The sequence below is a fragment of the Brassica napus genome, chromosome C1 (genome assembly GCF_020379485.1).
Source record: "Brassica napus cultivar Da-Ae chromosome C1, Da-Ae, whole genome shotgun sequence".
NCBI classification, from domain to species: Eukaryota; Viridiplantae; Streptophyta; class Magnoliopsida; order Brassicales; family Brassicaceae; genus Brassica; species Brassica napus.
The window spans coordinates 10,314,179-10,339,239 of NC_063444.1; the positions used below are offsets into that span (position 1 = coordinate 10,314,179).

Consider the following 25,061-nt stretch of genomic DNA (forward strand, 5'->3'; position numbering starts at 1 on the left):
AATGGTTGAGTCTGAGAATGATGCAAAACGTGGCTTTTTAGACTCTTTGAGGGTCCCAATGTTTATCATTAGCAACTTTTAAACTCTATATTGAGAATCTAGCAGCGATTAAGAGGGCGTTGTAATGCTACGTTTCCCGCATAGTTAAAGAGAATGTTGTGTGTACTTAAGCACATTGACTAGCGGGTATATGAAGCAGAAGAAAAATTATGAGATAAAAATGGAATTAGATTCCAGTTGAGAAATGCATGGGACCAGTTTTTTTTTAGGCGGAAAAGACGATATATTTCCCTATTCGTGTAGTCATCTTCGGTATAGTATTCATCTAGATTGCTCATATATTCTTAATTTGGCTTTTGAGGCACTCACATGGTTAGCTTACAAAAAGGCAAAACAAAGTGAAAGGCAATTATAACCGATATGATTGTACTTTGTTGTAGGATAAATGTCATTAAGATCCCGTACGGAAGAATCACACTGCCTACTTTGCTCCTTCACCATGTTGCCTAACTTTGGTTTTTCTAATCCACATACATAAACCCTAGTTAATCTCACAATAGACTTGACGAGTCCCTAAAATGCATTCACCAGTGAGGAACACGTGGGAGCCAAATAAGATTGTTTTTTTTTCAGAAACCCAAGTTAGGTGAGCCACGCTATGCTAGTAGAACTTTTGCATCGGACAAGCTCTTCTTCCGATGAGTCCAGAGCAGATCGTAGGCTTCCATGCACCAGCAATCATGGTACCTAGGCAGAAACGGTATGAAGGTATCCCGTATCCACCTTTCAAGACAGAGCTCTAGAGATTCCGGGGAGACTTTTTCCAAAATAATGTCTAGGCAAAGGAAGGCAATGTCTTCTGAAGCTCCAGATTTGTCAACTGTCACTTTTTTTGATTGATCCTGTGAGTGAGCATTATGTTCCAAGATGATGAATTTGTGCTGTAGAGAATCAGTTTACATTTTGCTAGTTGAACAAGAATGTAATATACATGTTTGTTATAACCCATATCTATTTGTTTGCTGATGTTCTAGGATATCTCAAGGATACCAACTGAAGATGTAAATCATTCTTTGGTTCCTCAGCCACAGCCTTTTAAAAGCTCAAAGAAAGGAGGTCAACCAAGTCCGGTTTCAGTTCTAGAAGCTCTGTGACACCTCCACAACTTAAAATCTATACGGTGATAAATCGATGAATGCCACATGCTTTCTATTAGGGGATATTAACATATCAATAAACGATAAACGAGTCGGTATTAGAATAGAATATAGAATATAATATTTCCATTATTGTATCTTCCTCTTATCAATAGCATTAGGAAAACGTGTATGTACAACTTGATATTATACAACTTCTCACTTTCTGACACCTCCACAATCTTTCCGGTGAAGACAACCTCATTTTCCTTCTTATTCATCGATGGGAGATCAAGACATATCCCGTGGTACAAGAAAATGAATACAGAAGAATGACAAGATAACTAATGTTTGATTTTTGTCTAGAAAATTAGAACAATAGACGATTGAATCCCGTGTAAACCCTTAAATTAAATTTTAATACGGACCGCGTAGAATAATTGATAAAATTATACCTTAATCTAATATAACGTCGAAGGCAGTCATGTTACAAATTACAATACATTGTTATGTACAAGAAAGCATGTGATCGCTTGTAATTTTGAACTTTTTCTGCGCTCTGCATCGCCTATAAATCAAAACCTCCTTTTGGCTAAATATATCACAAAGAAAGAAAGAAAGAAAGAAGAGCAATGAGGAGCTTGAGATTGAGCATAGCTGTTCTCGCTGCAGTTTTTGTTTGTCTCTCCATTCTGCAATCCACTAGAGGTTCGTACGTCAAACCACACTAATTATTTGGTTAGAGAATTCATTAACGACAGTAAAAAAAATGCTTATATCTTCTGAATGTTATAATCCAATTAACTAGTTACCACACTGATCAGATGTATAAGTATTGAATTGTCTCAAATATTTTTCAATATTTTCCGTATCTTAAATGATGGTTTACAAAGATCTTATAACATATTGTTAATCCTTTGTACCCTTATGAATTACATTAATTCAATTCTTCTTATCGGGGAGCAGTTGCAGCTTTTCCGCCTTCCGTAAAGTGTATCATTCCATACGGTCAATGTACACCTGCGGATCCCCCCGGTGAAACATGCAATGAGAGATGCCTGAAGTCGGAGAGAATACATACGGAAGGCGGCCAGTGCATCACTAATCCGGGGTATTGTATGTGCTGCTATGATTTCGGCGTTTAAAAAAGAAAGCATGATCAGATTTCAAAAGATAGAGAACGACGTCACTTTGTGTGAGTGTGTGTGGAGGTGTTGCAGTTTGATACTTAAGTGTTTTGTATTCTACTTTGTTATACCTTTGATTTGTGTTCTGTTTGTTTTATGGTGATCAAGTTTCATATAATAAAGCTTTTTTTTAACACTGAATTCAATAAACTTTCAAATGGAACCTCTAGTTCAGGACATCTCAAACTCCATTCTATTTATCACTCTAAAATAGAACGTAGAGTAAAAATAATTCAAAGGTATTCTATTTTTCACTTTATAATAATGTAAAAATGAGTTTACTTAAGTTGTTTATTTTTTGTTCACCACTCTATTTTTCAATCTAAAATAGAGTACAATTGAAGTATAACTCAATTATATTATAGAATTATTCTATTTTAGAGTGAAAAATAGAGAAAACCATTAGAAATGGTCTTAGAATATTACTGACGGCTAAATAGACTTAGAAGGAAGATAGTGCAAAATAATAAAGAATAAAAGGGATTGATGAATATTACTTTTCATATAATAAAGCTGATTACAGTGGTGGATGTAAAAAAAACCTTGAATTAATTCTTTCTCTTTTGAGACGATTTCCGGCTAAGTCAATTGACTGGTAGTTGCCTTTTATAATTCTCCAATATTTTCCCTGAGATCAGTGGAACCGATTACCGGCCCTTTTGCCACGGTGGTTACTTTAGGAAATTATATTTTATTTCTTTTTTTGAGTCTAGCTTGACTCTTTGGTTCCCTCTTTTGTTTCAAAAATATTCTACTTTTCTCTTTTCCACCCTAAATCGAAGCAACAATTCCTTTTCTGATGGATTCTAAAAAAATCTTGACTGAATTTTGTCTTACTAATGGGAATTTGGCATCAATCACGCTAGACCTGCTCCCAAAGAATTTTCACCACCACCGCTGCGTAGTCTGTTTCTTCTCTCCGGCAACAACTAACATGGCGGATGTTCTCCACAAAGCGATAAGAGCTATGTCAATTGAGGATGAAGAGGAACCTCTCACGCTACCAGACGAACCCCGATTTCGCGTTTTTGATGAGAATGAGACAAGCCTTTTAGAGCGCTTGCTCAATCCGGACTATCAATCCATGTCTCGAATGATAGAGTATATGATGACGGCGTGGAGAGTCTACGATCGTTTTCAAGGGATTGCGCTCTCAAGGGATAGATTTCAGTTTATTTTCCAGAGGGAAGAGGACTTGCAGACTGTACTCAAAGACCGTCCTTGGTCTTACAATCATTGGACTATAGCCCTTGAGAGATGGACGGCTAACCCTCCTGATGATTTCTTGAAGACGATGGATCTATGGATCCGTATAAGGCATATTCCGGTGAACCATTTCACTAGTGATACTATGTATCGCCTTGCTTCAGAGGTGGGCAAAGTTGATGTCATTGCCTACGACCCTAAGGTCTCTCAGACTAAGGATTACATCAGAGCTAAAGTGTGTTTCAACCTGGAGAACCCGGCCAAGGCATCTAGGAAGATGAACATCAAATCAGGGGGTACAGTGATCACAGAATTTGAGTATGAGAAAATTCACAAACGATGTTTTCACTGTCTTCGCCTCACCCATGAGAAGATTCGATGCCCTTTGCTTCGTCAGGGAAATATTAAAGATAAGCAAGCTCAGGATGTGCAACAAGGTAGCAACCAAGCCGCTCAAATTGCGAAACCGTTGATGATAGCAGAGGGTCCTCCGGGGTTTCCTCCATTGTTCCCTGAGCTATCAAAACAGGATCAAAAGATGGCTATGCTATATATCTCCCATGCTAATGAAACTGAGCGCAGAGCCAGGATTAAGAGAGTTAAGCAAGGGATAGCAGATAGCACTATAGAGACCTCGATACGCCTTACCAAAATTACTAATGAGTTGGATAAGGGTAAAGGCCACGTATTCTCTTATCAAGAGGAAACAGCGCCAATGAAAAAACAGAAACCCTTCCTGCTTGTTTCACGCTCAGAAGACTCCCCAGGCTTGCTTAATGACGATGAAGCAGACTCCTCAGCTACTAACACCTCCTTCGCTTCTGCTCCAACTTTGATACCAACGGGTTTTCAGCTTGGCCCTTCTTCGGGGGGAGGGGGGGGTGGGGGGTGGGAGGGGGGGGCGAGTCACCGGGTCCCAAAGTGTAAGCAAAGCTCAAAGAAGAAGGCCTCCTTCATGGAAAAGGAAAATAGGAAGCAGACATGCGTCTTCTCATGGTATGACTTCATCTGTTCCCGCTCTTCCAGCACCTGCAACAAGATGAAAAGGAAGTCATCTCCTCCTCCCTCTTCCTAAGAAACCAAAATCCCAAAGTTCATAGAACCTACGGTGGCTTCCGTATTGAAGCCGCTGCTTCCCCAATGAGCATCTTGAGTTGGAACTGTCAAGGAGCAGGAAGCACCGAGACAGTTCAGCAAATACGGGAGTATCGTCGCAAATATTTCCCAGATTTCTTGTTCTTGATGGAAACAAAACAAAAGTTTGAGTATGTTAATGGTTTGAGGAAAAGCTTGGGTTATGTTCAGTTGATTACGGTGAAGCCGGAGGGTTTAAGTGGTGGTCTTGCAGTATTGTGGAAAGATAGTTATCAGGTGGAGGTGTTGGCTACAGATAAAACAATTATTGATTTGAAGGTCTCTTTGGGATCGACATTCTTTTTCTTAACATGTGTCTATGGCGACCCGGTTAAGGCCAAGAGACGGGAGGTCTGGGATCGACTGGTGAACATTGGTTTGAGGAGAGATGAAGCTTGGATGCTGGCTGGCGACTTTAATCAGCTTCTCTCTAATGAGGAAAAAAGTGGAGGTGTTGTACGAGAAGAATCAAGTTTTTGGGATTTTAGAGACATGGTTCAAAATTGTAAACTTAAGGAAATTTGGCACACTGGAAATTGGCTCTCTTGGGCTGGCTGGAGAGATAAAGTATGGGTACAGTGCAGGCTGGATAGAAGTTTCGGAAATAGTGAATGGTTCTCACTGTTTCCTCGCTCTAATATGGAGTATTTGGAATTATGGGCTTCTAACCATCACCCAATTAGAATCTGCTTTGCTCTTGAACGAGATGATCCGACAAGGAGTAGGTTCTTCTTTGATAAAAGGTTGCTTTCCAGAAAAGGGTTTGAAGATCTAGTACGTCGGAGCTGGGAAGGTGACAGTGAGACTCACTCTTGTACGATGGATCGAATTATTCGGTGCAGACGTAAGATCATGGAGCTGAAGAAACGAGCGAACCTCAACTCTAGGCATAAAATCGTGCGGCTGAGAACCTTACTAGAACAGGAAGTAGCAAAGATATCTCCTTCGTATAGGCTGATGCAGAAACTTAAACAGGAGCTTGCGGCTGCACTTCGAGAGGAGGAACTGTTCTAGAGACAGAAATGTCGTGAGGAATGTCTCAAGGCAGGAGATCGCAATACAAAGTACTTTCACAATTGTGTTAAGGGGCGTAGGATCCAGAACAGAATTCTTATGTTACTGGATGACTCTGATCAAGAGCATTTCTCTGAAGGGGCCAAGGGTAACATCGCTGTGGAGTTTTTCAGAGACTTGTTAACAAGTTCCAACCCCTATGACTTAGAAACTTTGTTTCACGGTTTCAACAATAGGGTGACAGATGCCATGAATGTGCACCTTACTGCTCCAGTATCATCGGAAGAGATCAAAGCTGCAGCTTTCAGTGTTAAAGGTAATAGCACACCAGGAGAGGACGGCCTTACGGGAATCTTCTACCATAAGTTCTGGCATGTAGTAGGTCCTTCGTTGTCAGCAGAAATCAGCCAGTTCTTCAACACAGCGATCATACCGGAGGGTTGGAATCATACCTAGCTAAGTCTCCTTCCCAAAGTCGTTAAACCAACGAGAATGAAGGACATGCGCCCCATCAGCTTCTGCTCAGTTCAATATAAGATTATCTCCAAAATCTTATGCAACAGACTGAAAATTATCCTCCCTGAAATCATCTCAGAAACACAAGGGGCGTTCGTATCAGGTCATCTCATCTCTGATAACATCATCATAGCCCACGAGTTGGTTCACAGTCTCCGCACAAATGAAAAAACTGCTAAGGACTAGATGGAAATCAAAACTGACATGTCCAAAGCAGATGATAGAGTTGAATGGAACTTCCTGGAAGTGCTAATGAAGAAAATGGGATTCGACAGAATTTGGATAAGATGGATCATGGCGTGTGTGAACTCTGTTACATTCTCGGTACTGCTCAACGGAAACTCACACGGGTTTATCAGACCAGAACGAGGTATTCGACAAGGTGATTAACTCTCACCATTTCTCTTCATTCTCTGTCCGGAGGCTCTGGTAAGCAGATTAAACAGCTCAGAAAGGTCTGGCTACTTGCACGATATTAAGCTGGCGGAGAGATGTCCTTCAGTTCACCATTTACTGTTTGCTGATGATAGTCTTCTTCTGGGTAAATCATCTCAATCAGAAGCTGAGGAAATTATGAGATGCATTGAGCTTTATGGTGAAGCTTTAGGACAGAGAGTTAACTTCCAGAAGTCCTCCATAATATTTGCCTCCAAGGTTGCAGAAGAAACGAAGACTAGGGTTAAAGCAGTAACGGGCACTGAACAGGAAGGGGGCGAAGGCTCCTACTTAGGCCTGCCTGAATGTTTTAGTGGCTCCAAACGAAAGTTGCTGAGCTTCATTCGTGAGAAACTCCAAGGTAGACTGAATGGATGGTTTGCGAAGTCACTTTCACAGGGAGGCAAGGAGATTCTTCTCAAATCGGTTGGCTTAGCCTTGCCCATATTTGCAATGTCTTGTTTCAAAATTTCAAAAGATGTTTCTGAAAAGCTCACAAGTGCGATGATAGAATTTTGGTGGGGCAGTGGGAATAACCGGAAGAAAATTGCTTGGGTGGCTTGGCAAAAATTGTGCAAAGATAAAGAAGTGGGAGGCCTAGGTTTCAAAGATCTAGAAAAATTCAACCAAGCCTTGTTAGCCAAGCAAGCGTGGAGAATTTGGAAAAACCCTCAGTCGCTGCTTGCTCGTATCCTCAAATAACGATACTTCCGAAAGACTGAATTCTTAGAGAGTAGCATAGGAGCGAGACCCTCTTTTGCATGGCGCAGCATCCTTCATGGAAGGGACCTGTTGAAACAAGGTCTAGTGAAGAACATCGGCAATGGTGAAACCTCCAAGGTCTGGTTAGATAATTGGATAATGGATCCACTTCCTCGAGCACCTCAATACCACCCTGAAGTTACCGTTGATTTGACACTGAGAGTATCTGACCTTATGGAGCCTGCATCAGGCAATTGGGACTTGAGGATCTTGCGCCAGTTGTTTGTAGAAGAAGAAATTCCTCTGATTATGAGAATCAATACTCGTAGAGATAAAGATGATACAATAAGATGGGGTTTCTCAAGAAACGGTATCTACGATTCGAAAAGCGGTTACAAACTTCTCGAAAACATTGTAGATATCAACTCTGATCAGCCTACTGGACTTCTTCCCCTGGAGAAAAAACTATGGAGAGACTTATGAAAGACTAAAACTTCGCCAAAGTTAAGGCATTTTCTCTGGAAGATTATGGCTGGAGCTCTTACAGTGAAAACACAACTCCAGTCTTGTGGCATTCACTTGGATCCTACATGTACTCTTTGTGGTCAAGAACGAGAAACCATTTGCCATATGTTGTTTCATTACCCATCTTCAAAGGCTGTTTGGGAGCGTTCTGGTCTACCACTTCCTCCTGCAGGTTTCTCCACATCTTCAATTTTTTTTTGAACATGCACTATTTACTGTCATGTAGCAAGAAAAGTACATTGGACCCTAAGATTCGTCTAGCCTTTCCATGGTTATTATGGCACATCTGGAAGAACCGGAACCTAGTGTGTTTTGAACATCGGAGGAATGACATCGACACAATTTGGGTTAAGGCTATGGACGAGGCGTTTGTTTGGCTGCACCTCAATTCCTTTATATCGGCTTCGTTGTCTGAGGTTGATTTTAGTTGAAGGATCAACAGATATGGGAGAAACGTCTGCAAGGACTGATTAAGTGTAACGTGGGTTCTGTTTGGTCTGCACCTTCTGAGAATGGTGGAGCTGCGTGGTTAACAAGAGATTCTTCAGGTACAGCGTTAGCCCATAGCAGACGTTCAGGTGTGGGTATCAGATCTCAGCTGGAAGCTGATCTACTAGCTCTCGTTTGGTCAATGGAAGCACTCATTGATCTCAAACATAAGAAAGTCATTATTGAGATTTCTTCATCCCGGATTCCAGCTGCTATGTCAGTGTCTTCCATCCCTTGGGACCTTCATCCCCTTTTGAAAAGATTAAAACGAGCTCTAGACAGGTTTGATGAATGTCAACTGGCCTTTGTTCATCAAGGAAGCAATACAGTTGCTGATTCCATTGCACGAAGTGTGGTTCAACATCGACGTTATCAATCTTACATTGCAAGGAACGGCCCGAAGTTGGTTGGACTCTCAAATCCGCCTTGATGCAGTGGGAGGCTCATGATCTGGTATCTCTCAGGTTTCTTAAGCTGTTGTTGTTGCTAGCTATAATAAAAGATCCTCGTTTACTTGCTTGTCCAACTTTTTGGGTTTTGTTTTTAGCGCCTACTGGCTGCTTTGTTGCTCCCTTTATATTATTTTGGTACTCTGTTTTATCACAACCTTTTGGCTCGTGAATGGTTCTATGAAACTTCAATGACAAAAAAAAAACTGATTACAGTTTCGTACTTTTCATTATTCTGCTTGATTTAATATATATTTTATTACTAGATGACTTTTTCGTGCTTATGCATGAGTTCAATCACTTACAAAATAATTAAACTGTAATAATTATTTAATATTTTAATTTGACTTTTATTTAATTTTAAATTATTTTTTAATTTATATGTATGAAAAAATAAATTGGAGATTATGTAAAATTTCATTTATGCTGTTATTTTGATTCGATATGCAGTTTTGAGTACGATTTAGATTGGTTCAATTACATACACTATCTAAAATTAATATTTATATTTTCTATGTACGATTCTTTTTGGCGTTATATTTATATTTTCTATGTCAATCTCAGCCTCTTCTCTCCCTCTTCGTTACATACACTATCTAAAATTAATATTAAGTGTTATGAAAAATAATGTGCGAGTACCATTTAGTAGTTACTGCATATATAATATTAGAAACGTTTTCATTTTTGTTTGACCATATATAAAACTAGTCATTGCCCGGCAAAGAAAAATAATTAGTCATGCTTAAGTATTGTTTAAAAATAATACCAACATGCTTACCATCAGCTTGATCAGAGAGTAGTTTAATGTTAAGTAAGGTTGTACATACCTGTCAATCTCAGCCTCTTCCCTCCCTCTACGTTGAATACACTCTAAAACGAGAGCAAACATCAAATTAGATATCAAGAAGATAAATAACAGAGATGGATAGCTTGAGGTTTACCACAGTTGCTGTTGCACTCCTTCTTCTATCCTTCCTCCATTCTCCCACAGGTTCTTATCATCAATATACGTTTTCAATTTAATCATCAATTATTTTTATATGTTATATGTAATCTAAAAAGACAAGTACGTGTGGTGGTTATATGTTATGTGTGTTTTACAGAAGCGGAAGGTGGCGTGTGCACTGAGATCCAAGGATCTTGTCTCGAAACCAGCTCCTGCACGAGACTTTGCTTAGAAAGCAAGGGCGACAAAATGGTGAAGAGCGAATGCCGGCCACCTGAGGTTAATCCAGGCACGCCGCCAATCAGTTATACTATGTGCTTTTGTAGCTACATATGTGACCAAACTTCTGAGGAGACCATGTGATCATCATCATCTCTCTTTCCATCCGATTTTTGGTTCCCTTTGCTTTTTAACCTCTCATTATTTTCCCTTTTCATGTGGAAGTCAAATTGTTTGAGATTTGCTTTACATCATCAATACTCCATGATATAAACTTTATGTAATCTATTATTCTCTGTCTCAAATCGAATTCTTGGAAAGTCATTTTGTCCGTAAAATGCAAACTAGACAGAAGAAAATCATTGTAGATTTATCTTTCATAGATACTGCTAATTTCCCAACCATTACAAAACATCAAACAGCAAAGACTACATGGCAAAAGCAAAACATTCTTCTCAGATGTTTTTTGTCCAACAGAGTTTATTCAAAAGTACTTCTTAGACTTGAACCTTAAGAGAACATACCATATAGGAGCTCTTCTACACATCCCCTGTTTTCACCATCATATACACATAATGGTATAAACGTTGACGGGAGAAATCAAGCTTGTGCGGTTTCTCCAGCACCGTCTGTCTTCTAACGCTTCTCCTTGTGGTCTTTTCTTGATAGCGTCCTCCGCCAACATACTGCAATGGAGCTTCACTGGAGGAGAGAGAGACGGGGAATCCTCTCCTCCGCAGCTTTTCATCCTAGATCCATAACTATGTGGGCCTGGCCCAATGCGAGAGTTGAAGATGAAAGCCCATCTGCCAACGTACCAAAACTCAGAACCAGGGATTTGAAAGTGAGACAAATTATTATGCTTTTGGTATTTCTGGGTTGTTTAAGATTTCTGATGGATTATCAGGGTTTACACTCTACGATCATTGCATTATCTCTCTCATATGAATAATTTTTGATGGGTTCACCGTCGTTCTGTCTATGTGTACCATTTTCCTTTTTTCGGAGAGGGTATCTTACAATCAAGCTCCTTTATGTGAAAGAGGATGATTTCTCGGGTCTTTTGTCGAGCCTTTACTTTAACTTACTCACTGGTTTGTCAACGTACGTATCGGTTTGTACGGTGCCAAAAGATGCAATTGAGACTTCTTGGGATCGTTTTGTTTGTGAGGATTGGTTTCCAAGGTCACAATATAAATTGATTAAATTTTTGCTGTGGCTTCTTTGAAACGACTCGAGCTCGACCACCACTTGATCTGCTAACTGTGCACTGACGAAAAAGGAGAGCCTCGGTTTGAATTTGTTGTCAACTTTTCATGAATACTTATCGTATTCAATTTCTTATGATAGGTGTGGCACCTGACGGATTTTTTTAGAAGATGCCTAATTGCTTCTTTGTTATTGTAATCTAAAGAAGTTGATTTTAAGGAAACTAATACCTATATAATATATACATATATAATATATACATACATATATATATATTTTAAGAGCTCTAATTGGAAGAACTCCCATGCTTTCTTTGGCAGTACTGATAATTAGTCAGTATCTTAAAGTTGACTATATCAGCTTAATTAACAAAGTACTTTTAAACGTTTTAGCTATAGTATTAGTATGTACACTTGGATCAACTTGGTATATACAATCGCATAAGTCAAATCTCTAGCTAATATATAAGAAGTTAAGTGAATGGAACGACTTAACAAGCAGTTTCCCATGCCTTATTGTTACTGGCTTAGTGTTAATTAGTCTGTTAGACTGTTACTATGGCTGCAAAGAAGAGACCATTACGCTATATTGAGCGTAGCTAATAAACAAGATTTTGAACTAAAACACAACTCAAGCTTATGGAAATTAAACTGGGTTAAATCAGCTAATGATTCATTTTTTTATACTTTGCCAATTTGGACTACGTACATGCAAGTTGTATAGTTTTATGATTAAAATAGTGTGCATATATGTATATCTTTACAATAACGTGCATGCATGCTAGCCGCGCTACATATATTTTATTATTCATGTTTTTAAACACTTTTTATCATTATTAATGGTATCAAAATATATTTAATATAACTCCTTATTTTTGTTTGACCTTCATATATATTTTATTATTCATGTTTTTAAACACTTTTTATCATTATTAATGTTATCAAAATATATTTAATATAACTCCTTATTTTTGTTTGACCTTCATATATTGTATCTTGATCTAGTTTGCTATTCCTTCCTTGATTATGTCCCCTCCACCTCCTGATTCTTAAATCTTGATCTCTATATACCTCTCAACCGAAATCTCAAGTAATCAAATCCTTGAATCGATTGATTGTTAACGACGAATTAAATCTTAGACCCGATCATGGAAGCCTAGGAACTTAATACTTTTTTTTGTGAAAGGAACTTAATACTTTTGAGGCATCACTTGTTGAATTGATCATAACCTCTCTCTCTCTCTATCAGGAGAAATTTTCTTAATTTACGTTCTTACGAGAGATCGATCCAACACCGCAAAATCAAACTTCTTGATTGCGATTATTATTCAGCTGGGAAAAGACAATTAGAAAAAGGAAAAGACAAGTGAGAAGACTTAACGCCGCGCTAACGAACGTCACTTCTTGCAAAACAATATTCCGGATTAGGCAACCTCGTTTCCTGTGGAGAGTCTTAATTTGATATTGAATAAAGTTTCAAACGGTCCGCGTAAGATTATTGATATAAATATACATTCAATCTAAAATAATGTTCGAAGCTATGTAAAAAAAATGCATCACTTCGTGGTTTTTAGCGTTCTCCCCTCTGCATCGCCTATATATTAAAACCTCCTTTTGGCTAAATAATTCACTAAGAAAGAAAGAAAGAAAGAAAGAAAGAAAGAAAGAAGAGCAATGGGGAGCTTAAGAATGAGCACAGCTATTGTCGCTGCATTTTTTGTTTGTCTCTCCATCATGCAATCCTCTGCAGGTTCGTGCGCAAAAAAGAAAGTAAATATATGTTCAGAAAACTAATTCTCAACGCAAAAATGCTTATGTCTTCTATAGGTGACAAGAGATTAACTAAGTTACCACAATGATCAGATCAAAGTATACATGTTGAATCGACTCAAATATGTTATAAAAGTTTATGTACAACATATTATCTGATGGCAACATATTATAAAAGTTTATGTTAACATATTATCTAATATCCAATGCTTATATAACTAGGAGAAATAAAAATTCTTTCATAAATTAAACTGATGCGACTTGTTCGAAAAAAAACGAAGAACAAAAACTTATTGTTAAGCAAGGTAGACAAGTATATTAATTTCTGTGTACCTTTATAAATTACATAAAATAATTTCTTCTTATTGGGGAGCAGTTGCACAGTTTCAGTTTGCACCTCCCATGATTCTGTGCGCCACTCCATACGGTCTCTGTACATCTGCGGATCCTTCCGGTGTAGTATGCAATGAGAGATGTCTCAATGCGGAGGGAAGAAATTATGTTGACGGCATATGCATGACTAATCCGGGGACTTGTATGTGCTGCTATAGAATCGGTGTTTAGAAAAGAAAGCAAGATCCGATTTCAAAAGATAGAAAACGACGTCACTTTATGTGGGTCTGTGTGTGTGAAGGTGTTGCAATTTGAAATTTATGTTTTGAGTGTTTTCTGTTCTACTTTGTTGTACCGTGATTTGTGTTCTGTTTGTTTTGTGGTGATCAAGTTTCATATAATAAAGCTGGGTTGTTTCTGATAACAAATCATCCGTTACGGAATCGCCGTATACGTGTATAAAAAATAAGTATTTTTCTTTTCTTTTTTTCCATTTGCTGTCCAAGAATTTCATTTTTCAATCATTTAAAATAGCTACAATTTTGTTTGTTTTCCCCTACCGAACGACCTAATTTAGTACATATTTCATGATATTTTTGTGATAAATGTTATAATCTGTTTTATTGGGTAAAATGTTATAATCGATTTTTACAAATAATAATTTATTTAATTTTTACAACTATTAAAGTCAATGGTTGCATGCCCTCGATAATATCTTAATGTTTATGTTAGCGTAATTTACAAAGTGCGTGTTTAGAGTTTGTAGCTGTAGTGATATACACTTGGATCGACTCGGCATATATATAATCGCATAAGTCTATCTCTAGCTAATATATAGGACTAGTCAAGTGAATGGAACAACTTTACATGCTGTTTACGTTCTCCCGTACCTTATTGTTACTGACGTACTGTTGCTATGGATGCAAAGAAGAGGCCATAACCATAACGCTATAGGCACCGAGCGTTAATGGAAAGATAACTAATGAACAAGATTTTGATCTAAAAACATAACTCAAGCTTATGGACATTCAACTGGGTTAAATCAGCTCATGAGCTAATGATTCATTCTGATATAATTTGGACTACGTACATGCAAGTTGTACTTGTACTGTATAATTAATGTATTAAAGAATAATTTGCATATACTATCTCTATTATAATGTGCAATGCATGCGGGTCGCGTTACACATATTTTATTATTGTTGTTATCAAGATATTTTTGATAATAATTCATTATTTTGTTTGACTGACATGATGAGTTTCTGTTTAAATTAATAACCCATCTGGATTCATCACGTTGAGAATCTCAAAAGAAATAGTGAAATACCAAATCAAACTTTTTTCAATATATATACTAGTATGGAAAATCAAAATGCTAATCTTCTGCAAGTGTATTTTACATCTAATGTTTCTAAAAACCAAAAGTAAATTTATTACTTATATCGAACAATTTCACTCAGCAGCAACTCTTTTGGAAGATTTTTCCTCATTTATCCTTAGAAAAAAAATTATCCCTTATCGATCTCTCATTTTCCATTTCTTTATAAAAGCAAATGTTGTGATGAGTTCATTCGTGATGTTTACCAAAATGTTATTTTTAAAAAGTTAATTAGTTCATGTTACTTGATTGCGCATCTAAAAACTCAAATGAATCGTAAAGAGTAGTTAATGCACAATACTACATACTTTTTTTTAACCATGATTTTTAATTAGTTTTGTGGTAAAAAATGAAAGAGCCCAGCATTTTATATGCTTTAAATGGTGTTTGTATAATAGGCATCTAAAAGTAATATTATAAATAATTATATTACAAAATCCTAAATTTTATCAAATTTTTCTTATTCTCAAAATATTATATATATATATTTTTTTAAGTAATACAATACCGATTCCTTTAATTATTTTCTCTCTTTTCATAGCAAATATATTTACAATACTGAAAGATAGTTCATGTTATGTTTGCACAATACTAAAAAGATAGTTCGTGTTATATAACTTATAAGTGGCTAAATTAAGTGTTATGAAAAATAAAATGTGAGTAGTGAGTACCAGTTGGTAGTTATAACATGTAATAAGACTGACCCGAAATTATCTTGACAGTTGACACGATATAAAACGTTTAGATTTATCGAGATATTTAAACATAATCTTTTATGATTTATCTAAAAAAGTTTTAATATTAATTTGTTTTAAAAAGAACATCTTTTGTGGGTGTGGTTTGCATAATAGTCTTTTTCACTTCTTTCTCTATAATAATATCTTCACAAGCTATTAAACTTTGTTAATGGAGTGTCATATATATAATACAATTTTTTTTGTTACTTTTACTCTTTTATTTCACTTAACTTAAAGATTTTTTATTTAGAACCCAAAAAACATTTGATCAACGTTTCTCTTCACATAACAACCAAAATTTATTCCGTCCGAAGGTTTATAAATTTAAGTTCCAACATGTGTAACATTGGAAATGTCTTGATTTCTGTTTGACCATATATATATAATTAGTCATTGGCCGGCAAAGAAAACAATTAGCCATTTAAGTTTTGTTATAAAATAATACCCACATGATATCATCGCCTTGATCAGAGTCTTAAAATGAAAAGGATTAGTGTAAAGAAGAGTAATCTGCAGTTGGCTGTACATCTAACAATACATGGATGTGGTTATATGTGTTTTACAGAAGTGGAAGGTGGCGAGTGCATGTGGATTTTAGACTTTTGTATTACAACCAGCAAGTGCACGGGACGTTGCTTAAAATATAAGGGTGACAAAGTGGAGAAGAGCGAATGCAAGGTCCCTGAGGTTCATCCAGGCCAGCCGATATACCCTTTCAGAATGTGTTTCTGTACCTACATATATATGTGACAAAGTTTCAGAGGAGACCATGTGAATATGATCATCTCTCTCTCTCTCTCACACACAAACGTGGAACTTGATGTTTAGTTCCCTTTGCTTTTTAATAAAAGTTCATATAATTTATCAATATTTTCCCTTTTCATGAGAGTCAATTAGTTTGAGACTGCTTAATATCAAAATACTCCATGATATAAATCTCACAAAGAAAGGAAAAATCATTACAAAACATCAAACAACAAAGACTACAGAGCAAAAGTAAATCATTCTTCTCAGATGTTTTTGTCAAACAGAGTTTATTAAAAAGTACTTCTTAGACTTGAACCTTTAAGAGAACATAACCATATAGGTCCTCTTCTACAACTCCCCTGTTTTCACCATCATATACACATAATGGTATAAACATCAACAGAAGGAATCAAGCCTGCGTGGTTTCTCAAGCACCATTTGTCTTCACACGCTTCTCCTTGTAATCTTTCACAGCTGCCTTGATGGCGTCCTCCGCCAACATACTGCAATGGAGCTTCACAGGTGGGAGAGAAAGATGCTTGGCGATTTCGCTTCACAGATAAGAAAAGCACACATTAAACACAAGTTCACGTAATGCAACAACAACAACTCAAAACATATTATGTTAATGCCTTACGTGTTCTTGATGGTCAGGACTTCCTCCATAGCTTTCCCTTTCACCCATTCAGTTGCTGAAAACATCAAAACCAGTCAAACAGAAATCACTAAGCCGTAGACTAACCACAAGGAAGGACCATAAGACATAGCATTCATAAGATAACAATCGATTTGAAACCCAAATCAATCTATTTGAGAACAACTAATCAGAATCTCTAATTGAACCTCAAGTCCTCTAATTTCACTAATTACATGGACAACAGAACAGAACAGAACATGAAGATCTTCACCAAATATTACCAAACAAGTAAACATACCGACAGATGAAGAGGCGATGGCGGAGCCACAACCAAAGGTCTTGAAGCGAGCATCGATGATTTGACCGGTCTTCTCATCGACCTTGATTTGCAGCTTCATTACATCACCGCAGGCGGGAGCCCCCACGAGACCCGTGCCGACGGTGGGATCGTTCTTATCGAAAGAGCCGACGTTGCGGGGATTGTCGTAGTGGTCGATGACGTTCTCATGGTACGATCGGAAGATACCGACGGAGCAAGGAGTTGATTGGCGTGACGTAATCCCTAGAGCCTTCTTCGCAGCTTGCCTGATCATCATCGTCGTCGATTTAGGGTTTGTTTGTTTGTTTGTTTGAGAGCTCTGTTCCGCGGATATTTATCGAAATGAAAGGACCTTCGTTTATGTGGTTACGAGAAGCCGGTTCGGTTCGGACATAAGGTGTGACACGTGGACGGTTCTCGGATATTTATCTTGTTTTTTCTTTTTAGCTAATTCGAGACGCTAATCGGATGAGATGACTTTTTCCTTGAGAACGGATCGGATATCCGGACAATTTTAAAGTATCCGGATCCGGATACTTATCCGGCGGATCTATAATTTTACTATTGTAATATTCGGCGGATATCCGGATCCGGATTTGGATCCTTAAAATAAATAAAATGTCAACAATAATTTTTTTAAAAATATATATAATATCTTTAATTATTTCTATGTATAATATTACAAAATTTACATAAAATTTATATATACTATTATAAAAATAAAAATATATTAAATAAAATTAATTTATATATATATATATATTACTATTTTTAAAATATATATTAATAAAACTTACGGATCCGGATATCCGGACTTAAAAATTAAGATATCCGGATCCACCATTTTATTATCCAGATATCCGGATTTTTGGATCGGATCCGGATCGAATCCGGATCTCGGATAAAAGTTCCAGGCCTAGCCACGATTATTTTGTTTTTCATGACCTTTATCAAGCCTACTCATTCACAATGCATGATTTAGAAGACTAAAATTAATAATCCTTAAGAAATCATTTTTTTTTATGATAATCATAGCCTTATTATCTCTTCAATTTTCTTTAGAAGTTTTGATTTTCTATTTATTTTATCAAATTACATTTTGAAATATAATTTGAAAAGCTAAATAGAGTACCAAATTTTTTTATGGTGCCCTATTCTGCCTTCTCAAAACATTATTTTATTTTCACAATATTAAAAATGAATTAACATTTTTTATCACATCTTATTACTTATCATTTTGCTTTGAAATATTTTACTAACACGTTTATGCTATTTATAATTATATCTTATTACTCGTTACTATATATTTAAAATACTTAAATTTAATAATTTAAAATAGTTTTTATTTATTTTATGTTGATTTAGTGGTTATATTTTAGTAATTTAGCTTAATAAACAAGAAGAATGATATAATTTGCAAGGGATGGATATTAGAAATGATATTGAAAGCTAAAAAGTAAATATACAAAAACTGAAGGTGACAATTAAAACAACACATACTCGTAGTAAAGGTAATCAGGTTTCTTTGTTGGATATGCTAAAAAGAAACCCAAAGAGCAAAGAGATTCTTAACATTTGTATTTTTATTTTAGTATTTTTATAGCAGCTACAACATTATTTCTTAACTCCATAGTCCATACCATCCGAGGTAATACAAACGATTAACAACACTACAACAACAAATATTAAACACTTAGTTTGTACTTGGCATTAAAGAGTTCAAGGGTTCAAGAGAGGGCTTCCTTCTTTGATAAGCACAAAGACGCTTCCACCATCTCCTCTAGAGATCCTAATGTCCTTGTCCAGATAAGTCGTGAGCAGCCACGACTGTGCATTGTCCCCAGGCAAAGAGAATTTCAACGGTGGCTGGCTCGATATGGTTCTAGCCACAGACGTAGCCGTGTCTTGTACAGATGTAAGCAACCCTCTGATCGGAGTAAGATCAATCTTCTGACCAAGAAACTCAACATACTCCGGGATCTCGATCGAATCCGTTAGCTGAGGAGTGCCGATCACACCTTCCTCGAACTTAATCTGGACGCGTTTGGGGCTACGGATTTCGAATTTGGCGTTGGTGCTGATTGAGGTTGTAGCTAACGGACCAGCGAACAGAACAGAGTTCTCGACCGTGAAGTTTTCCGAATCAATAGTCTGTGAGATCTCGTCGACTTTAACTAACGGCACGATCCCTCGTGAAAGCAACGGGAACAAACCAACGAACGATGTGTACCTGCGGAAAAAAAAAAAAAAAACAGATATAATTATAACGAACGAAACACAAAGGATAAGAGTTTTGTGTCGGGGGAAACTTACGCGAGGATCCATTTGCCGTTGAGAAGGAAGAGAGCATCGGTGGGAGCTGGTGTAGGGTTCTTGGACTCGAGCTGTGTGATTAGATCTCCGATCTCGGCTCTCGTCTCGCTCGATGCGCTCAACCCTCGGTCTGTGCCGTACAACGAATCCACCAGCGATCTCTTGAGAACCTCCGTCTCTTCCACGGATTCGATTGCTTCCTCCGCCATCAATAGAGCAGATCCTCCCTCACTCGTCTCCGGATCCAACTCGTCTTCTGCATCGATGACTCTGACTCTGAAATCCGCACGGGAAACGGCGAATTCGCCGGGGGAGAACAACGGACGGCGAGTGAGCGTGCTCATAGGCACCAGAGTCGTTGGCTTGGAGAGGGGTTTAGGGTTTGGTGGGCTTTGGACTCGGGTTGTGCAGGGGAATTGGTTGAAGAACTGAACCGTCGCCATTGTTTTCGTTTTAATTATTCGAAAGAAACTCCGAAGCTAGTGAACAAGAAAAATGTACATATACTGAGTACTAATTTATAGCCATCACTAGTAGTGATTCACTACTGCTGATTTGGCAAATGGCGTAATCTCAAACCAAATCACGAGGGGTTATAAATGTTAGCCACATAAATTGGTAAGGTCGAAGGACGATAATTAGACATCTTAAGCATCGTGTGGTCTGATGGTGTGAGGCGATAATTGTTTTGGGCTTTTTGGCTCTTGTTTATGGCAAGAAATCCAATTTGACACATGCTGACTAATTTTCAAAAAGCATAAAGGGATTCTGAAACTAGGAGTACAATTTTACACACAGAAAAACCACATAATCATAACCTATAATTACGATGTGATTCAATGCTATGATTATATCTTCAAACTGAAAGTCATAGAGCTCATTAAATTGTTGCCTTTTGTTATATATTAATGGTATGACGTGTGTCACATAATGTCCTTTAAATGCTTTTGTACTTTGTGAAATTTTGAAATAAACAAAATACATTGTTTCTGTATGCACATGGAAAGTACTACTAATAAAGTTTCTCTGCAAAAAAACAAAAAATATATTTAGGGATAGACAGAAATTATTGTTTAGGAAAGTTGCTCTTTATTATCTCTAGTCTCGACGAGAATTAGGCGCCATGCAAATGACAAGATGCTAGAAACTTCGGCAGTGTACTATTGTCTGGCTGTTTTCTGATTATCGCTCAGTTTGCCAACTACTTTGGTCCTTAACGGTCGAGATCTGCTACCATGCGATAAATATCTTGACAGCGTTTTTCTTGCGTTTTGGAAAGAGCGATTGAGAGGAAACGTCTTCCAAACTATTTGTTTATTGGGCTTATAATTGACTTAATGGGCCTTGTTAATAGAATCTCTTGTATTTTTTTTTCTTTTAAAATTTACATCACTTTCCCATAACAAACGAAATGCAACAAACTGTAAAAAAACTTTGTGTTAGATCGAGAATTTACAGCCATCCGATTGGTTTCAAAATATGTCAAGAATCTCAATGATCGGACGGTTGCAAAGAGGACACGAGCCTCGGTTGAGCCACAGCTCTCTGGAGCAAACTCTGCAAAAAGTGTGTCCACAGGGGATAAACGCAGCGCCTTTCTTTCTTCCCATACACACGCAGCACACCGAATCGTTACCCGTTAACGTCCCCAACGACGCCATCGAGATCTCCGTCTCTCTCCCGTCATCGTCCACTCCCTCCGCCGTCTCATCCAGCAATCTCATCAACGACACTCTCCTCGGCGTCATATCAACCGCCGGTTCTCCCCGGTTGTATCTCTCCGCCTCTAAAGCCGTCGCGAGATTCATACCCGAACACGATCCAGTGTTTGACCCGGTAACGAACTGGATTTCACTTTGTTCTTCGATTTCGTCTTCTCTAGAGGTTGGACTGTGGAGAGTAGCACTAGTTGTTGTATTGTTGAGGGTGGGCCCACAGCATGCGGTGAATTTGAATCTCAACCGTTCTCTAAGAGTCCGCTTTCTCCTGGTGCGATCGGCAACGCTCATCTGGCGTCGGAGTAGATCAAGAAACGTCGTCGTACGGTGTGTCTCAGTCGTCATCCTCCGAGTCGTTCCGAGATCGAAATCACTCATTATTCGACTCAGTTCTAGAATCTCCTCTCTGATAGTGAAACAGACGGACCGGCTCCGCCATGAGAGGGTGAGAGAGATTGTTTATAAACTAGGGGGGGGGGGGGGGTTATGGCGGGAAAATGTTTGTTCTTGATTAATCACCATGGCGGAAAAATAATTTGAAAACTAAAAGAAAAAGAAGGTAAAAAAAAAGGAAGAGTGAAATTAAAGAGAGAGAGAGAGAGACGCATTAATCAAGGCTTTTCCCACGTGAGATGTCCCCATTTACGTCGTCATCTTCGCGCCATAATTTTCCCCAATTACGTGAAGAGAGAGACTCTAACGCTAATACCAATGAGAGCTTTTTTAAGAGATGATGATGATATGTTCAATGATTTTGTACTTGAAAAACATTTACGATCATCATCTTCCGAAAAGTAAATCACAGTCTACAATGTTACTCTAGATAGTTCAAAGAAATTATGGACAAACCAACCACATTTTATTTATTTAATGTTTGCATAAAACGATGAAGTAACGGCGACTAAAAATGATTTTAAAACATTTTACTAGTTGAATAAAGTAATTTTACATATATCATATAACGAATTCTCTCCCACATACATAACAATGGGGAATCTCACACTTTTCCTTTTATTTTCTAAGTATATATATTGGCTTTTTATCTATTCTTTTAACCTTAAATTGATACAAAGCAGTCTTCGGTCTTGTGTCTTCCTGATTTATTTAATTAGTAATGGATTTCTTGACGCAGTCTACAATACCTTCGCAATGAGCCTCCTCAGGAATAACACATCCTGATTCTTCATCACACTCTTCGTCTTCTAAAACGGAGTGTGGAGAACGGAGACTTCCTAGAGTCTGACAAGCTCTCATCGTCTTGCAGTGTTCTGCTTCATCGTCTCTTATGTTCACAAACACATCGTATAAATTCTCTGCCCCCCCAACATAATCACATTACAACACGTTAGAGAGAGGTCTTTACAAAAGCAACACCAAAGTAAAGTCACAAACTGATAACAATGTTGCATATATAAATCATTACCTATGACTGGCCTTCTAGTATTTGGAGCTCTAGATGTTTGGAACTCATCTGCAAACAAAAAGAGAGGCTCCTACTAGTCAAAAGGAAGACATTCTGAGGAACTCGAGAACAAAAGGTTAATCTTTACCAAACAAGTACATGTCGCTTCCGGTATAGTATTTTACGGCGATGTCAGGTGCAGGAGATTTCTTCAACTCCTCTGATGAACAATACGGAATGAAAAGATCGTTGATGACTTTTGTGTGAATTTAAAATCAATAAAAGCCCATAAACAACTAATATTGAAAATGTTAAAAAAAACAAACAACCTCCATTGGTCTTGAGAAATTTGTCATAAGTCTCAAACGCATGGCTCTCCACACATTCTGAAAAGTGATCTGCATCACGGGAACACACAGGTCGATCAATTCACCAGGACCAGAAGCAGTTTTGTATGATTAATGGGTCTCAAGAGCTAAAAAGAAACTTACATGCCATTCTTGGGCTTACGATATACAAGAACACGGTCATGAAGTAATAGAAGGTTGCTACGATCTGGCCCAGAAAACGATCAAACCACCATGAGTTTCCACCCAGTTCCTGGGATACAAAAACCATGCATTCCACAATTTTTAACCAACTATTTAAGTTGAGAGAATGAAACTAGTAGAAGAATGGAAAGCTTGTGAAGTTCTTACTTCCATGATGAGCAAGTGGTGCATCTCATTCCAGCTCTCAGCAAAATGGACTTTCAAATAGTCAGCTCTCCTCCACCAACCAAAGGTCTCATACATGTGTAGCACTGACATAAAAGCTGCATTGAGCATAAATTAACTAAACATCATGTTCCCCTTTTGGCATTCAGCAGCTCCATAAACTATTGATAGACAAAAGGAAGAAGACATATATACTACATATGTATGCCTCCTCTAAACACTATCAAGTGACTTTCACAATCTTACTGTCTTACGAAGAGTCTCTCCCTTATCAGGAATACAAACCTAATGGATACTAGGGAATGATGATAAAATGAAACTACTACAAAGGGATGCATGCACTTACCAAAATAAGGGACTCTAGCAATGGTTTCAAGAACAAAGAACCTTGGATAGGTTCGGTCACGGTACAATGTGTCAAGTATCTTAATCACCGAATCCTGATGGAAACCAAAACAAAAATTGGTTAGACTCACAGGAGGATAATCAAGGGGGGGGGTGTGTCTGTCATTTAAACTCTTACAGTAAGGAAGACATTGACTCCTTGCTCGAGCTTGATGACCGAAGCCTCCAGAGCACTAGAACTCGTATCCGACTCCTCCTCGAGAAGAGGTCCTTTACCAGGAAAAGTCTCAGCTTTAAAAGACTCTTCCACCACAACTTTCTCTTCGTCGTCTTGTAAAATCGTGGCTTGAACGCGACGAACGTTCCTGAAACGTTGCAAAGACAGTAATAAATCAGAAAAACAAGAAACGGATGAAAGACAAAACTAAACAATTTTATTCAAATCGCGCAACCTGAAAAGTAGGCGAGGAGAAGAGATAGAACGATGACGAAGGAATTGACGAGAGGAACTGTACGAAATAGCGGCGGCTCTGGAGCGATGGAGAGCAACCAAAGGCCGTGAGGATATGCTCGAAATCGCCACCGTAGCTGTCGCCATCTCCGTCAAGGAACCCAGTAAAGAGCACAAACTTCTTCACAGGGAATAAAAGTAAAGCTTTGATTTTTTTTTTTGCGGGTTAATAGGCGTAAACGAATATGGGTTGGGCGGATATTCTGATTGGTTCTCCACGACTTCTCTCGTGCCCGTCGACGTCATACATACACCAAATCACGGCCGGAGATATTTCCTACCAAAAAAGGATCCGATTCAGTCAAATTATCCGACTCGGGTTACGTTCTTGGGCTTTCTAATGAAGTATGGCCTAAGGCCCAAATTTTGTGACACGTCATTTCCATCAACTGATTTTCTAGTCCGTGAGAGAGGAGAGTAGCTAAACATTTCGAACATCTGTATGGCTATAAACTGCTGTGTTGTAATTTAACCCCGTGAATTCAATCATGCTTGTAATTTAAAAACAGCAAAAAGAAGAGAAAAACAAATTTACCAACTTGAAAAGAACTTTATATTAACTACCCTGCGATTTACATTCGTATGGACCAGTTTGATTAAGGGACATATCATCATCATACGGCCGATAGAAAAGTTATGTTAAAATGAGGACACGTCATAACTATGAACTGGATTTTGTAGGACGAAAATAATTTTTATTTTTAAAGTTAAAACGTGATTGAATTTCACGCGGTTAATTATCACTTCCTCCTAGTCTTACTCTACTTTTAGTTAGGAATGTTCGATAGTTTCACGGGTTACAAAATCAGTTTGTAGGTATGACGTGTTCCCGTTTTCACGTAATATTAGTTTCGACGAGTTTAAAAACTGATACTAGTAAATACTAGTATTACAAAAAAAAAATACTCGAACTAATGTGTAATCTAGATTTTTACGGTATTTTTTGTTGTTGGCCAACTTAAATTTTTT

The 25,061-nt window shown here is 37.7% G+C and overlaps 7 protein-coding genes and 1 long non-coding RNA gene across 8 annotated transcripts; 4 read left to right on the plus strand and 4 right to left on the minus strand.

Moving 5' to 3' along the window:
* Positions 1–180: 180 nt before the first annotated feature.
* LOC125579786 lies at positions 181–4,604 on the plus strand. Its single transcript, XM_048743633.1, has 2 exons — positions 181–1,844; positions 2,103–4,604. Exon 2 carries the CDS (start codon positions 3,123–3,125, stop codon positions 4,602–4,604), a length of 1,482 nt encoding a protein of 493 aa, XP_048599590.1. The 5' UTR covers positions 181–1,844; positions 2,103–3,122.
* LOC125580683 lies at positions 4,440–9,979 on the plus strand. The gene is made up of 2 exons (XM_048745621.1): positions 4,440–9,784; positions 9,897–9,979. The coding sequence occupies exon 1, from the start codon at positions 4,670–4,672 to the stop codon at positions 5,675–5,677; it is 1,008 nt and encodes a 335-aa protein (XP_048601578.1). The 5' UTR covers positions 4,440–4,669; the 3' UTR covers positions 5,678–9,784; positions 9,897–9,979.
* Positions 7,490–8,774, plus strand: LOC125579787. Its single transcript, XM_048743634.1, has 2 exons — positions 7,490–7,744; positions 8,283–8,774. Exons 1-2 carry the CDS (start codon positions 7,490–7,492, stop codon positions 8,772–8,774), a joined length of 747 nt encoding a protein of 248 aa, XP_048599591.1.
* A 1,599-nt stretch (positions 9,980–11,578) lies between the features above and the next one.
* Positions 11,579–13,690, plus strand: LOC125580684. The gene is made up of 2 exons (XR_007318416.1): positions 11,579–12,916; positions 13,313–13,690. It is a non-coding gene; the product is annotated as an uncharacterized LOC125580684 (long non-coding RNA).
* A 2,606-nt stretch (positions 13,691–16,296) lies between these two features.
* On the minus strand, positions 16,297–17,476 carry LOC106437637 (iron-sulfur cluster assembly protein 1). Its single transcript, XM_013878556.3, has 3 exons — positions 17,067–17,476; positions 16,769–16,823; positions 16,297–16,682 (listed from the first exon to the last, which is right to left on the minus strand). Exons 1-3 carry the CDS (start codon positions 17,362–17,364, stop codon positions 16,559–16,561), a joined length of 477 nt encoding a protein of 158 aa, XP_013734010.2. The 5' UTR covers positions 17,365–17,476; the 3' UTR covers positions 16,297–16,558.
* A 1,174-nt stretch (positions 17,477–18,650) lies between these two features.
* LOC106437636 (plastid lipid-associated protein 2, chloroplastic) lies at positions 18,651–19,982 on the minus strand. Its single transcript, XM_013878555.3, has 2 exons — positions 19,401–19,982; positions 18,651–19,317 (listed from the first exon to the last, which is right to left on the minus strand). Exons 1-2 carry the CDS (start codon positions 19,841–19,843, stop codon positions 18,807–18,809), a joined length of 954 nt encoding a protein of 317 aa, XP_013734009.2. The 5' UTR covers positions 19,844–19,982; the 3' UTR covers positions 18,651–18,806.
* Positions 19,983–20,733: 751 nt separating this feature from the next.
* LOC106374672 (death-associated inhibitor of apoptosis 1-like) lies at positions 20,734–21,835 on the minus strand. Its single transcript, XM_013814644.3, has one exon. The coding sequence runs from the start codon at positions 21,494–21,496 to the stop codon at positions 20,873–20,875; it is 624 nt and encodes a 207-aa protein (XP_013670098.2). The 5' UTR covers positions 21,497–21,835; the 3' UTR covers positions 20,734–20,872.
* A 191-nt stretch (positions 21,836–22,026) lies between these two features.
* LOC106437635 (ubiquinol oxidase 4, chloroplastic/chromoplastic) lies at positions 22,027–24,366 on the minus strand. The gene is made up of 9 exons (XM_013878554.3): positions 24,034–24,366; positions 23,760–23,946; positions 23,583–23,676; positions 23,219–23,334; positions 23,012–23,120; positions 22,850–22,918; positions 22,669–22,740; positions 22,542–22,589; positions 22,027–22,431 (listed from the first exon to the last, which is right to left on the minus strand). The coding sequence occupies exons 1-9, from the start codon at positions 24,177–24,179 to the stop codon at positions 22,223–22,225; spliced, it is 1,050 nt and encodes a 349-aa protein (XP_013734008.2). The 5' UTR covers positions 24,180–24,366; the 3' UTR covers positions 22,027–22,222.
* Positions 24,367–25,061: the final 695 nt, after the last annotated feature.

What these genes read in the sequence shown, in the direction of transcription:
- LOC125579786 (XM_048743633.1), top strand. Translation starts at nt 3,123, where the DNA reads ATGGATTCTAAAAAAATCTTGACTGAATTTTGTCTTACTAATGGGAAT.
- LOC125580683 (XM_048745621.1), top strand. Translation starts at nt 4,670, where the DNA reads ATGAGCATCTTGAGTTGGAACTGTCAAGGAGCAGGAAGCACCGAGACA.
- LOC125579787 (XM_048743634.1), top strand. Translation starts at nt 7,490, where the DNA reads ATGGATCCACTTCCTCGAGCACCTCAATACCACCCTGAAGTTACCGTT. An exon ending in ACAAACTTCTCGAAAACATT is followed by an intron (nt 7,745 to 8,282) that starts GTAGATATCAAC and finishes GGTTGATTTTAG; the next exon opens with TTGAAGGATCAACAGATATG.
- LOC106437637 (XM_013878556.3), bottom strand. Translation starts at nt 17,364, where the DNA reads ATGATGATCAGGCAAGCTGCGAAGAAGGCTCTAGGGATTACGTCACGC. An exon ending in CATCGCCTCTTCATCTGTCG is followed by an intron (nt 16,824 to 17,066) that starts GTATGTTTACTT and finishes TGATGTTTTCAG; the next exon opens with CAACTGAATGGGTGAAAGGG. An exon ending in GTCCTGACCATCAAGAACAC is followed by an intron (nt 16,683 to 16,768) that starts GTAAGGCATTAA and finishes TTATCTGTGAAG; the next exon opens with CGAAATCGCCAAGCATCTTT.
- LOC106437636 (XM_013878555.3), bottom strand. Translation starts at nt 19,843, where the DNA reads ATGGCGACGGTTCAGTTCTTCAACCAATTCCCCTGCACAACCCGAGTC. An exon ending in AACGGCAAATGGATCCTCGC is followed by an intron (nt 19,318 to 19,400) that starts GTAAGTTTCCCC and finishes TTTTTTCCGCAG; the next exon opens with GTACACATCGTTCGTTGGTT.
- LOC106374672 (XM_013814644.3), bottom strand. Translation starts at nt 21,496, where the DNA reads ATGAGTGATTTCGATCTCGGAACGACTCGGAGGATGACGACTGAGACA.
- LOC106437635 (XM_013878554.3), bottom strand. Translation starts at nt 24,179, where the DNA reads ATGGCGACAGCTACGGTGGCGATTTCGAGCATATCCTCACGGCCTTTG. An exon ending in TCTCCTCGCCTACTTTTCAG is followed by an intron (nt 23,947 to 24,033) that starts GTTGCGCGATTT and finishes GCAACGTTTCAG; the next exon opens with GAACGTTCGTCGCGTTCAAG. An exon ending in TGCTAGAGTCCCTTATTTTG is followed by an intron (nt 23,335 to 23,582) that starts GTAAGTGCATGC and finishes TGCTCAATGCAG; the next exon opens with CTTTTATGTCAGTGCTACAC.